Source organism: Acomys minous (genome assembly GCF_964271855.1).
Source record: "Acomys minous genome assembly, chromosome: 19".
Classification (NCBI taxonomy): Eukaryota; Metazoa; Chordata; class Mammalia; order Rodentia; family Muridae; genus Acomys; species Acomys minous.
Genome location: NC_140499.1, coordinates 12,216,357 through 12,232,629, shown reverse-complemented (window position 1 = coordinate 12,232,629; position 16,273 = coordinate 12,216,357). Strand labels below are relative to the sequence as shown.

The following is a 16,273-nucleotide window of genomic DNA, read 5'->3' as shown; positions in this document are numbered from 1 at the left end:
TGGGGATTGAAGTGACGTGGTCAGGCTTGGCAGGAAGCACCTTTGCCTGCTGAGCCATCTCCCTGGCTCCATGCCTCATCACGTTTCTGTAGTCTCAACATGGGAGCCCCAAAACTAACAGGCACGGTCACTTCATTCTGTGCCCTCTTGCCAACTCTTTCCTTCCCTCCACTCTACGCAAAGGGACCATGTTCTATATAGCAGGATTCCCACCCACCGTAGCGTTAGCCTGGAGACCTTAGTACTGGCCATTGCTGACAGTGCTTTTCCCTCCCCCAAACTCCTAGTGCTTTTACACACCCAAGTGTCACCGAGACAGGAGCGACCTGCTCAACCGTGCCCTGGACATCAAGGAATTCTTCGATCACAAAAATGAAACTTTCCCCTGCTTCTACAGTCCCAGCGGCCAGCTGGGGGTTGTCCTGAGGAAGTCTGGCCACAAGGTTGTCTTTCACTGCTTATTTTGGCCTTTACTGACTTTGCTGGGCGGGGCCCTGATTATTGGTTTGGTGAAGCTGACACAGCATCTGTCCTTTCAGTGTGAACAGTACAGGACAGTGGTGAGAGCTCAGTCGGGGGGCAGAGTGCATTCTGAGGGCTGGCGCAAGTCTATGCTGTCCAGTGTGGCAAAGAGTCAGGCAAGGAACAGAGAGCGCTGAAGAGGGCTGCCCCAGCTGAGGACCTGATCACTGCCAGGCACAGTGGAGCAGACTTCCGATCCCAGGACTTGGGAGGCTGAGGCAGGAGGATCAGGTTCAAAGCCGGCCTGGGCTATATACGGCTCTTGTCTAAGAAAAACATAGCTGAGGTTGTAGCTTCCAGGTAAGAGTACTTGCTTTGAAGCCGGGTGTGGTGGCGCATGCCTTTAATCCCAGCACTCGGGAGGCAGAGGCAGGTGGATCGCAGTGAGTTCGAGGCCAGCCTGGTCTACAAAGTGAGTTCAGGACAGCCAAGGCTACAAAGAGAAACCCTGTCTCGAAAAACCAAAAAAAAAAAAAAAAAAAAAAAAAAAAAAAAAAAAAAAAGAGTACTTGCTTTGCATGCACAAGGCCTTGGGTCTGATCTCCAGCACTAGAAACAACCATATCTGCTTACAAACATGCAGTGTTGGCACCACAGCTTTTCACACGACTGGTCTCTATTAATTCTACAAATATTACAATTTCAACAGTTTCTTGTTTTCCAGTCCCCTTCACACACGCCAAGGAGGCACTTTTCTCCTCACAGGCAAAAGGTATTCAAGGCAGCCCTTCATGTAACTTTAGCTCCCCATGAGATTTGCTGGCATGTAGCAAGCCATTACCGAGCCTGTGTGTTGAGCACTGGGTTGTGAGCCTGTGTGGCTCATGAAAAACATTTCTCATTGGAGAAAGATCTTGGGGGCTGGGGAGATGCTCAGTTGGTAACACATTTGCCTTGCAAGCATGAGAACCAGTTTGATTTCTCAGACACACCCAAAAAGAAAAAAGAAAGGAGGATTAAAAAACAAAACAAAACAAACAGCGAGCAAACAAAACAAGGGCAAAACCAGGCTTCATAGCCTATACCTGTAATCCCATCATTGAGGAGGTGGAGATAGGAGACAGCCAGAATAGCCAAATTTGTGAGCTCCAGGTCAGTGAGAGACTCTTAGCAGAAACCAAGGTGGGCAGTGACTGAGGACCACCTCTGAAGATGCTCTGGGCTCTCCACACATGCACAAATTCATAGCTAGCAGTTCATTTACAAGTAGATTAGAAAACCATCAAAATACAGGAAAACCCATGTCTGCCACTTACCCTTCATTCCAAGAGGAAAGCTGCTGCCTAGAAAAACCTGCTGTCTACAGTCCTTCCCACATTGTTTCTATTTGATCTTGTCATACGCCAGCTTTTTACTCTGTGGCATTTTCTAGTTAATTATCTTTCCCCAAGCTTTCAGTCTCTGCACTCTGTGGAAAGAGGAGGAATGACTACAAATGTGAAGTAAGTTGGACCAGAGGCCAACATTCACCTCAGAAAACCCACACTGTAGAACGGTCAGCCGCTGGCTGGTACATCCTGTAACAGTCAGTTCGGGGGCTGGAAATGCTCAGTGGTTAAGAGTGTTTGCTTCTCTTGGGTTTGGGTTTGGTTCCCAGCAGCTCACAGTCATCTGTAGCTTCAATTTTAGGACATCCCACACCCTCTCTGGCCTTTGCAGCCACTACATGGATGTGGCACTCATACACACATGCAGTCAGAACACGCATAAAAAAGTCAGCCAACGTTGACTACATTAAGTGTCACAAGGATTCCAGACTAAGATGAGTGTATGAGCAGAAGAGCTTCTGTTTTCCCAAAGTACTTCAAAATGTATCTTTTTGTTTTTGTTTTTCAAGACAGGGTTTCTCTGTGTAGCACTGGCTATCCTGGACTTGCTTTGTAGACCAGGCTGGCCTTGAACTCAGTGATCCACCTGCCTCTACCTCTCAAGTGCTGGGATTAAAGGCGTGTGCCACCACGCTCACTCTATCTTTATAGTTCCAACACGTAAAAGTGAAACCCTTCACTGTAGACAACGAAATGAGACTACTGAAACAGGTTTTGACATGCTGATGTCATCAAGTCACACTGGATTCTAAGCCAGCTTAAAGCCTGTTAGTAATTAATTTCAAGTCACAAATTAGTAAAATGGCTAACTCCACTATAGGCAACGGAGCCTCGGCATCTCGCCTTCTGCTGTGGGTGGGGATACAGCAGTCCTTGGGACCTTCAGGCATCAAGATGGGTGGTGTGGAACAGGAAGTTGGGTTTTTAATAACTTGCAAAAGTGATGGAGATCCAGTAACTGGGCGCCCCTTCGCTGAGCCGAAGCAGCCCACCTGGCTGTCTTTGGTGACAGTGGGGAGCATGTACGCTCTGACAGGTGTCCCTCTGCTACCCCGTCCTCTAGTCTCTGGGCTATCAGATCTGCTGTATATAAAGGTGTGAGTGCTGCTTTGTGTACCAGACCTCCCTGTAATAAAATACATTATGCATGTCTAGAAAACAAAACAAAAACCCCTGCAAATGGGGAGTCTGTCATTTTCTCAAATTGAAGATAAACCTCAAACCCGTTTCCTGGTGAATTTGAGTTCCAACTTAACAACATGAAGTTTCTGTGCTTTCCCCGACCACTCTCAACCCAGGAGCCTCAGCTGTGTATTCGTCAGTCACAGGCTTCCCAAGCAGGTGACTTCATCCCAGGGAAGACAGACATTAAGATGGAGAACAAAATCAACTTGAAGTTCAAACCACTTGGCAGTCCAATAAAATGTAAGCAGCGACTGGCTTAGTGTGAACGCAGGAAGCAACAATGCTCATGTCTTGTCATCAGTCACACACAGCCCAGACTCACCTCTGTGCCATTTGTAACGGAGGCAGAGCAGTCTGCCCCTGAGGTCATGTACTCTTATAGTTTTCAACAGATGTCAGAAAATAGGCCATGTTCCACCAATTTCTACACACTTGCATCTACATGTATGTACAAGTGTTGGATGAGAGTGGTGGCCGACACCTTTAATCCCAGCACTCAGGAGGTAGAGACAGGTGGATCAGTGTGAGTTCGAGGCCAGCCTGGTCTACAAAGGGAGTCCAGGACAGCCAAGATTTCACAGAGAAACCCTGTCTCGGAAACAAACAAACAAACAAATGAATAAAATACAAGTATCTGTACCATTTTTAGTACTCAGGCCTCTAATTTTCCTTTTGTTTTACTGCTGGGAATTAGACCTAAGGCCTTATGTACTGTGGTAGGCACCTTCTACCACCGAGTACTAGCCAAGGTGGAGATTAACAATTCCTTATGCTTTAGAGATATGAGCACCCTTTTTTCTATTATTCATTGCCAGGGTAGGAAAAAGAATTGGTTCAGTTTTTCCTTTTTTTTTTTTTTTTTTTCTGTTTTTTGAGACAAGGTTTCTTTGTGTAGCTCTGGCTGTCCTTGAGTTCCGAGACCCACCTGCCTCTGCCTCACGAGTGGTAGGATTACAGGGCACATCTGTATCTGCATCACCACACCTGGCTTGATTCAGTTTCTCAATCAAGTATTTTTAGTAATTATAAAACAAACCAGACTCTGTTCATAGCAACACTCGTTTGCCTTTCAAGACAACAACAAAAGGGACCCTCACAGCTCTTGGCTTACTCCACACACTAAGGACCATTTGGACACAGGGTATGTTTTTCTCCTTTTTTAATGAACAGCATGATGGTACAGACTGTGCATTCAGGGACAAGCAGACACTGACAGTGGTGAACAGCACAGACAGTGAGTGCAGTCACAGGATGAACTCCTTGTTGGGATCAGTATGACAGAAGAGGTCTTCAACTTAGTGAGTTCTTCTTGCCTATATTCTAAGTCAGCGGTTCTCAGCGTTCCCAATGCTTTGGCCCTTTAATATAGTTCCTCATGTTGTGGTGACCCCCAACCATAAATCTGTTTCATTGCTACTTCAGAACTGTAACTTTGCTACTGTTATGAATCATCATGTAAACACCTGTGTTTTCCAATGGTCTTAGACAACCCCTGTGAAAGGGTTGTCTGCCCCCAAGTTGAGAACAGCTGTTTTAAGTGAGCAGCACATGGGGCCCTGCTGTACTAAGTGTTTCTGGGTCCAGGGTTAAAAGAACACTAAGACTGTTTCTAATGAGTGCCTCATACACAGAACCTCAGCTCACTGAATGAACAGAGAGAAGCAATCTGACTAAAAAGGGAGGGGCAGGCTCCTTGCACAAATGATGTGTAGCCATCTTTTCATAGTGCTAGATTAAAGATATTAAAGTGTTGTTATCAATATATATATATTATATGATTTTATTTAACCAAGCTAAGTCCAAAGACTGAAAGACAATAAAACCATCAACTGCATTTGAAACATGGGTACTTGGGCCCGGTGTGGGGTCCGGGATCTGTAGTCTCAGCACTATGGAGCTAAGACTAGAGAGTTTTGAGTTTGAGGCCAGCCTGGGCTATAGTAAGACTCTGTGCCAAAGATAACATGACAAAACTCGAAGAAATCCACCCTCGTCACTACCACAACATATTCTTTTGGGTTCCATAATCAAAAACATTTTTAGGAAAAAAAAAAGCCACATTTCCCAGCCACTCTTAGAAACATGCATTAAAAATCTAATAAAGTGTTTTTTCTTAGGAATCCACAGAAATAACTACATTTGGAAATTCAGACTAGAACTAAAAAGTTTAGTGGGGACTCCCTGGAGAATAAGTATCCTGGGCTGGCTCTGAACTTAGTAACGTAAGCTGAGGATGACCTTGAACTTGTAATCTTCAGGCTGATACCTCCTAAGTGGTAGAATGACAGTCTTGTGTCACCACCCCCTGCTTATGATGTGCTGGGGCTCGAACTCAAGACTCCAAGCATACTTGTCAGGCCATATTCCCATACTTTCCTGAACTGAAGGTTTTCTGCCTCCCTGCTAACCTTGAAGATCAACAGAAACAATACCTAAAAGTACATACAGTTCTACCATAAAATTATTGTTGTGACACATGAGACGAGGTTCCAGAAAGTCTGTTGTTCCCTTTTGTAGTCACTACCTTGAAGAATGGCGTGCACTGTGGCTAGTAAGTGAACACCCTCCCTAAGTGTACACTATCCCGCCCGCCAGCGTTCCTTCCGACACCTGAGAAGTGAGATAATAATCCCCTTCCAGTTCTCACAGCCTTTGTTCTAACCAGCACACGGCGGAGACCCTATCATACCCAAAAGCCAAGCAAAGGAAAAGGCACTGCATACCGAACAGAGGTGCACAACTGCCACCAGAGAGATTCCTCACAAACTCAACATTCCAGTGCAATCTGGGTGACTCTGAATAAACTCAAATACCTTCTGAACCTTAGAACCTCAGTGTCTGTTTACACCTTTCATTAAGGACCCTTCTCCAATGTTAACAATAAAGGAAAGCAAAGGAGCTAGGGAGCCAGACTCAAGAACTGGCACCATGGGGCTGGAGAGATGGCTGAGGGTTAAGAGCACTGCCTGCTCCTCCAGAGGCCAAGAATTCAATTCCCAGCAAACACGTAGTGGCTTACACCCATATATAATGCCCTCTTCTGACCTGTAGGTGTACATATAAATGTAAACTCATGCATTAAATAAGTACATAAATACATAAATCTTAAAAAAGAGGAGGAGGAGGAGGAGGAGGAGGAGGAGGAGGAGGAGGACTGCCATCACAAGTTGCTCTGACTATACAGCTTTTCCAAGTGGCTGCAGCCATACAATTTCAGCCCCATTCCCTGACCTCCCACCATCTCCTCTACCACAAACAGCAGAGTAAACCCAAAACTCAGGTGCTGCTGTACTGTGAGGGCTGAGGAGGGAGTGGCAATTTGGCTATTTCCCTTACAAACCTCTGGGGATGAGTACAATTCTTTTGAGCTCAAGCCCAACATCTTTCCAGAAAGGCAAACCAACCCCCAGCCCCCCTCGGCAACAGGGGTTCTCTGTGTCGCTGTGGCTGTCCTGGACTAACTTTGTAGACCAGGCTAGCCTTGAAATGACAGTGATCAGCCTGTCTGTGCCTCTGGATTATAGGCACGGTGCCTGCCTAAAACCAACATTTTTATAAGAGGGAAAAAAGAAAAAAAGGCTTCCCAGGCCATGACATGGATCTGTTTACAGTTTTAATAACAGAAATGCTCGTTTGTCTGTTTTAAACAGCTCAGCTTGTACTGCTCTGTCACCGAGAGGTACTAATTAAAGAGGCTGTCAAGACTGAGTTTCAGCCTTCAAAATTCCAAACTGGAGGTAATTCGTTCTAGTGTATGCAAGCGCCCCGGTAACTTCCAGCCGTCGTGTGGACATGCCCCTCTGCCCTTCTCCCTGCTTAGGCCCCTCCTCCACACCCCATCCCCCCAATCTTCTGAAGCACAAGTACCACAATCTAAGATGCCACAAAATGCCTCTGAAGCGACATTTCAGCAATGTCGTGGACATCAAATGAATTCCTTAAGGTGGACTCTGGAGGGTGTGGGTCCAGTCTATGTCTGCAGTTTGCAGAGACACAGAAAAGAGGAAACTGTAATATTCAGAAAATATTAAGAAACAAACCAAGGTTTCTGCGCTGTGAGGTTTCCACTGACACCTTAAACCAAGCTCCTCTTCTTGTGTGATGCCAGCTCAACTCCTGATGGGCAGAGAATAGCGGTACTGTGTTCTACGTGATTACCAATCTGTTCCAGATACAGCTCAAGAGGGCATGCACATCTAATCAAGTAACCATTCTTGATTAATAAGAACTACACTTTACACAAAATACTTTATCAGCAGCTGTTTTCATCAAAAAAGAAAACAAAAAACCAATAGTCAGTTTCACAGTTGAAAAAGTTACACATTAAAATATCTTACAGTTCATCGTATCTTCCCCAGGTGCCCATCCCGCGATGGGCAGTAATGTAAGGCAGAACAGCAGGAGAGCCTTACAGCCGATGACTCTGACAGCACGCTTTACAGAGGACACGAAGAACCACAAAACCTCCCAGGTTCTAACCATAAAGTAACAACCAGATCCCATTCTTCTTTTTAAAAAGTCTAATTAGAAACATCTTTAAAAACAAACAGAAAGCAAACAAGCGAACAAATCAAACTCCACAGTAAAATGAACAGATTTCAAATTAACAGCAGTCTAAAAAATCTTCAACTAAAGGTTTTTGTATAGCTGAGAATATGGTAAAAAAGTAAAGCATGATTTAAGAGTTACTTCTTGCTACAGTGCATATAGTTTCTTTCTCTAGATTTGCTTTCTTTCCTTCCAGAAATAATTACTGATGAAACATCCTCAAGTGACTTAGTGAGATTAATGTAGCCGAAGTCATGTACACAATATTCACTGTCAAGGATGGCCATGCTCAGAGGTGACCAGCCCACAGGGCTTTCTAATCCTGAAGCACCTGGGAGCGACACATGACTGATCTCTGGCAACAGATTTGATTAAATCAGCCTCAATTCAAGTTTGGTCTTAGTCTTTTTTAATACAACCACTCTCCTTTCTTTCTTTACTTATACCCTTTAAAGAATATACATTTTCTCGCAAATGAAATTAATGTGGTTGTAAATGACAAGATAAGCTATGTGGCTGTGTTTTAATTGTGCAGAGACCCTGGGAGGAGATGCGGGGCAATTAATTGAACTAATGCTAAAAACAACAACAACAACAAAAAACACCAAACAAACAAAAATTAAAAAAAAACACATCAATTTTGTGCAAGGAGGCTCGCGGCTTTTTTTTTTTTTTTTTTTTTTTTTTGGCACTCGGGAAAACACAGTTCTCTGTAATTCTTCAATTTCCACCATCAAAGCTGTAGATTTGTACCATGTCACTGAATTTGACTGTAATAATCCCTGATATAGAAAAGAATGGGATGTTAGTACCTAGCAACTGCATATCTAAGTAACACAAAGTGTTAAATGCCAAGTTTAAATAAGTTAGGAAGTTTTCTATAGCTGTAAAATAATCTATCTGGTTTTCTGCTTAAAAGAGTTTAAATTCTGCTTAACTATTCCAAGACAGTTTACAGAACTAAGTTCCCCTAATCTTCAGGTTTATTTTTCTTGTTGGCAATAATATATACATGCTTTAGTGAAGTACCTAAATCTTCAATAATTATGCCATTTAAGGGTTCTAAAATAGTCAGATATTAAGAGTATTTTTATTAGAGTCCCCTGTTCACTATTCAGAACTTCTATATGGGTGTCTGACCTCATGGATGAGCGCCTTAAAGGGATTTTGTTTTCAGAGCGCAGTGTGAGCTCTTCATAAAGACGCTCTCCAGTAACACGTCTAAGCTAGGAACTGCCAGTGAATTATTGCACATTTTTTCTTTTTTTTTTTTTCTTTTCATTAATTCTTTTTTTTTCTTCCCCTTTTTGGTGTGGTATCTGAATATCTGCTAAAGCTATTTTCTAGGACATGAATCATTCAACACTGAGTAGAAATCTAGAATGACCACTAACATTAGCCCTACATCATGGATGGATTGCTTTTCAGAATGCTCAATAATGCATTCTGTGCTTGAATGGGATTTAATGAAGTTGGGGTGAGACCGGACTTGCAAATGGGACATGATAGTAAAATGGGTTAATGTCCTACTTTTATGATTGAGATATGGATAAATAGCTTATGAAGGTAAAAAACTCCTGGTTTCTAGTCTCTCATAATATAAAGTCATTCATGAGCAGACCTCGGTAGAGGGATGTAAGAGTCAGGATGATAGTCTACTTTGTGTTCACTGTAGGAACTGGTTTCATATGACTGTGCCATTCTCAGCTTTAGACGGATGGATTGTGAGAGCATTGTGTAAAGTCAGACAGCAGTGAAAGGAAAGCGTGTGCAGTCAATCTGTTCCTTAAGGAGTCATACAGGGGTATTTGGATAAATGAAATAGTGCCTGAGCCTCATCTATAGACCAAGAGAAAAGCTAACCATGCTGTTACCAACGATAAAAAATTTGGGGTGCAAAACAATGCATGACTATGGGACAGATTATGTAAATAAAGAATATATATTAATGATAGTTTCTATAATATAAATAGCCTTTAATAAAAAAAAATAATCTTTTTAATAACATTAATACTCACTTCTATTTTCTGGAAAACATGCATGAAAAAAAGTATTCAGTTCAATTGCAAAAGGAGAAACGATCAGCTTAAAGTGAATACTGTACAAGTCAGGAACAGGAGCTCCCTGCTGTCCCTCCTCTGTGATCACTGCTGTACTTGATGTGAGCCCAGAATTGCCCTAGGAAGTAAGCCAGATCCTTGTAAATACTGTCCAGAAAAACCAACAAAAACCAAACCCCAACAAAAACGCAGCTGTCTGCAGGTATCATTTGCCACCGCTTTCAAAACCGCAGGTGAGACCCCAAGTCCATCAAAGGTCTGTTTGTTCAAAGCAAAAAGCAAGTCCCTTTACCCCAACTGTTGTTCCTCATTAAGCTGTGAGTCAAAATACCCACTTCAAATGTAAGTCTGAACAGCAATGGGAAAATGAGAATTTTCATTCTTCTCCACTTTCATGTAACTTAATAAAAGCTTCAGCTTATCTGACCTAAAGCGGTGCAGCCTGGGCTGTGTCCACATTCCAAACAGAACACTGCAAGACAAACAGATCTGAATCCTCTTTTTGTCTCCATCATTTGTATGTATTTGGGGGATTTTTGTTTTGTTTTGTTTTTTTAAAAAAAGATACAAACAATCTTCAAAGTTTACCTTTGTTTTGGATTTAAGGCATAACATGAAATTGCTCATTATTCTAAAGCTGGATTTTGAAATGAACTAGTTTAGTGCTATCAAACCCTGTTTGCGTGTACAGTGTTTCAATTATAGAGCATGGTGTTCCTGTTCTTGCTCAAGTCCTACTGCTGTTCCTGACTGTGCCATCCCTGTGCCACTGCTGCCGTGGAGGAGAAGCACGGTGCTCCCGTCTCAGTTCAATGCATGCTGCTTGATGGTGTGGAAGATCCAGTCCATTTTTGTCGTCCAGCCACCATGATGTGCATCATTCATTTGTTTTGTGAAATATTCCAAAGCCTCTTGCTCAGTTTTGTCCAAGGCTAGAGTCTTCCGAATATATGCAATGTCATCAAAGGACTGCAGCTCTGGCATCCCAGAGCCAAGCATCATGGAGAAAAGGTTGATGAAGAGATTGGCGTGCTGCCGAATTGCCAGGTAAGCCTTGTAGCACATCTCCTGAAACCTGCAGGAGGAAGAACGTCTGGTCAGAATGTGTGGACGGCTTAGGCAAAGGCCTCTCCCTCGGCTCACACTGTTCTACACTGTGTTCCTCTGCAAACGAGTGTTTTACTGTCTACCAAGCACCTGAACTCCTGCTTAGAACACTGGGGTTCAGTATTTATTACATGTCTGAACCGGTTTATACTACAGTAAGGCCTCAAGGTTTTAGGTACCTAGCAGAATTTTATAAAAGACCTTTGAAATCTAAGACTAACAATGTACCCTGGTGGCTGGAAAAAGAACAAGTATGTGTAACACTTTGCTGGCTTTACTACCAAAAAACACATCCCAAGCACTACACATTATTTAACAAAATAAGATGGGGTCTGATCATTTTAACAACAGCCAATAATTTTAGTGTGTTATAAGGTTTAAGGGTTACTTCCTTTGTAGGTCTCACTTAGCCCAATGAATGAAGTCAGCTTCCATCATCACTCTCCCAAGCCCCCCTCCCCCGTCAGACAAATGAGCAAACTCATGGACACTGCACGGTGCCTCCTCTCCAGCTCCCACAGCTCTACAGCCCAGGAAGTGGCTCGTGCTGTGCACAGCAGGCGCCCCACCCACACCAGGCAGTCTTTGGGCTCACCTCTCAAACTCTCTCGTCTTTGTGTACTCTTGGGCTCCTTTACTAATCACTATTAAGAAATCTTGTGTCAAAACAAATGGCACACGTTCCCGTTTATAGCCAAATTTTTTCTTCTTGTGATCCAAAAAGTGCCCAAAATCTATATGAAACAGCTTTCAAAAATAAGACGTTACATTTTAGTTTAACACGGAGGCATAAAAGATCTTGACTTAATATATTTGAAAAATCTGAAAGCACTTTAAAGGCTACTACCTGTCCATCATCTTTCACCATGATGTTGCTATTGTGCCGGTCTCCAATTCCCAAGATGAAGGTTGCCACGCAGTACCCAGCGCATGACCGAGTAAATAGGTCAATGGCTGCATCGTATCTACAGAGAAGAAATATACACCTCATGGGTGGTGTGGAAATGGAGTGAGTGGACCCATGGTGGGGAAAATGTGGCTGAAGTTTCTCTTTAATATTGGCGTGTGTGTGTGTGTGTGTGTGTGTGTGTGTGTGTGTGTGTGTGTGTGTGTGTAGTGAGAGAGAGAGAGAGAGAGAGAGAGAGAGAGAGAGAGAGAGAGAGGGAGAGGGAGAGTGTGTGTGTGTGTTTTAATATCTGAAGACCTGGGAAGTTTTGAAATTCTTTCAAGGATATTTTTTAGATGTTCCTTGACCTAAGTATAATTCTTACCAGAATGAAAGAAATATCCATCATAATTTTCTCTCTCTCCGAATATGGTGTGTGAAGGCCAGAGGTTACCGCAATGGCTTCTATACTCATTACCTTATTAATTTAAGGATTTATGTTTGTTTATGTGATTTTTAAAATTTTTTAAATTTATTTTTATGTTACGTGCATTGGTGTTTTGCCTGCATGTAAGTCAGTGTGAGTGTGTCAGATCTTGGAGTTAGAGACAGTTGTGAGCTGCCATGTGGGTGCTGGGAATTAAACCCAGGTCCTCTGGAAGAGCAGTCAGTGCTCTTAACCGCAGAGCCACCTCTCCAGCCCCGTATGTGATTTTTGTGTGAATGTATACACACCCGTGGAGGTCAAAACAGAGTGTAGGATTACATGGAGCTAGAGACAGGCAGTTGAAGCTGTCAGACATGGGTGGCAGGTAGCAAGCCTTAGTCCTCTGAAAGAGCAGCAAGTGCTCTTAACCACTGAACCATCTCTTCAGTATCTCTCCCACCTCATTTTTTGAGACAAGGGCTCTCCCTGAATCTGGGCCTCGCCAGCTGGCTGGGCTTATTGGCCAGTCAGTCCCTAAGGTGGAGCTGTTCCTGCTTCTTGCCTGGAGCACTGAGCTACCGCCCCATACCACAAGGTTTTGTAAGCATGCCAGAGACTGGACTCAGGGCTTCTAGCTTGTGCAACAGTACTGTGTCAGCTCAATCATCTCTACAGGCCCCAATTTTTCTTTATTCTAAGACAAGATCTTACATTGTACCCCAGGTTGGTCTTGAACTTACAACAATCTTCCTGGGTTAGCCTCTTGAGTGCTAGGATAAGCCACAATCCCAAGGGAGGGGGGGAGAAAAAGTCCCACTCTATAGCCCTGGCTAGCCTGGAACTCACTAAGCAGGCCTCAAACTCAGAAAAGACCTTCCCACTTCTGCCTTTCTGTGGTCTGGAACTCAAAGATCCACCTGTTTGTGCCTCCTAATTACTGGGATTAAAGGCACATGTGCCACCATTGATAGCTCTGAAAATTAAGTTCTAAAATACCTTTAAAAAACAAATTAGAAATAAAAATATCAATGTATAATGTTATTTTTGAAAAAGATTTTACTTTTTAAGTTTTCTATGTATGGACATGTGCACTGAGTACAGGTGGCATGGAGGCCAGAAAAGGGTATCAGATTCCCTGGAGCTGCAGTGACAGCTGGTTGTAAAGCACCCCAAGTGGGTACTGGGAACTGGGTCCTCCAGAAAAGGAATATGCAGTCTTACGCTACACACGTCTCCAGCGCCAAATGTTCACTTTGTCTGTAAGGGTTAGAAATGCAGCAGTTTTTTCCTGTGTAGTGGCTTTCCCCTAACCACGAAGCCCACTGAGCCACTAGCATATAACAGAAACACAAGAGCAAACTCACATCTCGCCCTTGTTCTTGTCCTTGAGCCACTGATGCAGTGTGTGGCTGTTGAACTGCAGCGCCCCCTTCAGGCCTCCTTTGCACTGGATTTGCATGATGGTGTGAGAGTTTCTCACCACCTCAATGAGCCCAACACAGTCCCCAATGGATAGACAGCCATAAGGCAGCATGCTAGAAAAGGGACAAAGGCAGAATTTTAAAACAGCAAATATGTACATTTTAAAAGATTTATTTATTACATATACAGTGTTCTGCTTGCATGTACACCTGCTCACCAGAAAAGGGCACCAGATCTCATTATAGATGATTGTGAGCCACCATGTGGTTGCTGGGAATTGAACTGAGAACCTCTGAAAGAACAGTGTTCTTAACCATTGAGCCATCTCTCCAGCCCTAAACAGCAAATATTTTTAATTAAAGTAAAACACTCTAATTACATCATTTCCCCACTTCCTCCCTTTAATCCTTCTCATGTACAATATTTTGTTCTATCTCAAATTCATGGCTTCTTTTTTTCTTGAAACTTATAAACACATAACACACAAACACCTACCTCCCTGAATCTGTTAAGCACAACCTGCTCAGTCCATATAATGTCACTTGTATGTAAGCTCTCAAGGAAGGCCACTTGGGATTCTCTTCTATCTGGGAAGACTATGTCTCCCACTTTCAGTATTCCGTAGTTGCCTGTAGTCTTTCTCTGGGCTGAGGCCTCAAGAGATTTACATCTTATCCCATTAGCAGGTCTACTGGTGTCATCTTTGTTCAGGTCTTGTAAAACCCAATTTTTCCCGCTCTGAGACAGGTTTCTCTGTGTAACGATCCCAGCTGTCCTCAAACTCTCTTGTAGACCAGACTGGCTATAAAAACTCAAAGAGATCTGTCTGTTTCTACCTCCAAGTGCTGGGATTAAAGGCATGTGCCACTAAGCCAAGCTTTGAAAATATTTTAATAGGCTGAAAATCTCTACCATTTATTTAGTAAATTTATCACAAATGATCTTTATCTTAATTTACTCTTTGTTTTTTTTGTATGCATTCACCTAAAACCAAATTGTTGTGTATTAATGTGCCATTTTGTATGGAACAAAATAACCTGTATTAAAGCAGTGAAGGGGGGCTGGAGAGAGAGATGGCTCAGTGGTTAAGAGGACTGGCGCTCTTCCAGAGAAGCCAGGCTTGGTTCCCAGCACGCACACGGCAGCTCACAGCCATTGGTAATGCCAGGTCCTGGGGATGCTTCTGGCCCCACAGGCAGCGGGCACGCATGTGGTACACACATACGTGCAGGCAAACACTCACACACACAAAATAATGTAAAAAAACAAAAAGGGGGGGGGGAGACTTTCACATTTTTTTAATGTGAAAAATATGTTTTTATATCTGGGTTTGATGGCCAACTGTATTTTTAAAAAAAGATTTCATTGATTGATTTATGTATGTGTTTACATGCACCTCACATATGTAGGAGCCGGCAAGTATTAGAAAAGGGCTTCAGATGCCCTGCAACTGGAGTTACACCCCGTTTGCCATCTGGGTGCTGGATACCAGATGTGGGTCCTACCCAAGAGCAGCAGCTGCCATGTAACACTGACCCATCTCTCCAGCCCCAATGCCTGCTCTCTGTACAGACAGCTCAATAAGAAACACACATGAGCGGATTCTCTTATGCTGATGTGTGTTTTTTCCTTTCTTTTTGGAACAAGGTTTTGCCTCATGGTTTAGGCTGGCCTCAAACTCAGATCCTACTGTCTTCGAGTCCTGATTGCATGGTTACAAGTATGTACCATTATTCTTAGTTTATATGTCACACTTTAATTAAGTACACGAAGAAGCATCCATATACAGGTAGCCAGGAAAAAGGATAATATGATGGTTTTCCTTGATACTAGTTTATAGTTTAATAACATATTTGAGTTGCAATGTGGACTATAAAACCATATCAATAAACCTCATTGTTACTTCTAGACTAACTTGTGTCTCTGTGTTTTAACATTAAGGACCTTATGTGTTCATGTTCTGGTCATTAACAAGATACCTACCTGGCTTGGGAGTTTTATGAATTTTCTAAATGCTGATGCCTTTAAAAAATGGTAACATAATAAAAAATAAAAGATTATTTTTTGGTTTGGTTTTGATATGCAGTCCTGACTAGCCTGGTGTCCACCGTCAACTCCTGCCAATTTTCCTAACTCAGACTCAAGTACAGGATTTACAGGTGTGTACACCATACCCAGCCACAATTGTTTATGCTACTACTGATCTTATTCACAAAGTCTAGGCTGGGGAATACTGATAAACAGGCTTTTCACAATTCTAACACTTTCTCTAAAATTCAAATTTCATCGCTGGTAACGAAACTGCCTTACTTGTTTTCCTTCAAGAGATGCAGGAAGAGCGTTCATCTTCAAAGACCACACCTGCCAAACAGCCTATCTGACTTATCGTTTGTTGGTCATGTTTTCGTTTTGGTATTTTTGGAACAGTAATTTGCCATATAGGCCGGGATGGCCCTGGACTTGTTAGGTAGTGAAGGGTGGTCTGAACTCTGGATTCTCCTGGCTTTGTATTCTGACTGCAGGGTTCACAGGCATAATGTATCTACTTGGTTTTACCAGTTTGTTTTAAAAATAAAAATGGGGGGCTGGAGAGATGGCTCAGAGGTTAAGAGCACTGACTGCTCTTCCAGAAGTCCTGAGTTCAATTCCCTGCAACCACATGTTAGTTCAGAGCCATCTATAATGATCTGATGCCTTCTGACCTGTAGGCGTACATGCAGGTAGAGCACTGTATACATAATACTAAATTAATACATCTTTAAAAAAAATGGTAGTCCATGAAGTAGCA

General features: G+C 42.9%; 2 protein-coding genes across 4 annotated transcripts in view; one reads left to right on the top strand and one right to left on the bottom strand.

The window, feature by feature from the left end:
* The window catches only part of KCNMB3 (potassium calcium-activated channel subfamily M regulatory beta subunit 3), a gene marked incomplete at its 5' end in the record, with an annotated part of 29,935 nt that extends 21,238 nt beyond the window's left edge, over positions 1–8,697 (top strand). Inside the window, one exon of the mRNA XM_084769099.1 lies at positions 288–8,697. Within this exon, the coding sequence (XP_084625225.1) occupies positions 288–659 (372 nt within the window). The 3' untranslated portion in view covers positions 660–8,697. The remainder of the gene's footprint in view (positions 1–287) is intronic.
* Positions 7,281–16,273, bottom strand: part of PIK3CA (phosphatidylinositol-4,5-bisphosphate 3-kinase catalytic subunit alpha) — a 71,695-nt gene continuing 62,702 nt past the window's right edge. For 2 of the 3 annotated variants that reach the window (XM_084768484.1, XM_084768485.1), the window contains exons 18-21: positions 13,428–13,598; positions 11,598–11,715; positions 11,346–11,497; positions 7,281–10,718 (exon numbers count right to left, since the gene is read on the bottom strand). In XM_084768484.1, the coding sequence (XP_084624610.1) occupies positions 10,448–10,718; positions 11,346–11,497; positions 11,598–11,715; positions 13,428–13,598 (712 nt within the window). In that variant the 3' untranslated portion in view covers positions 7,281–10,447. The remainder of the gene's footprint in view (positions 10,719–11,345; positions 11,498–11,597; positions 11,716–13,427; positions 13,599–16,273) is intronic. The other variant, XR_014776654.1, reaches the window with a different exon arrangement.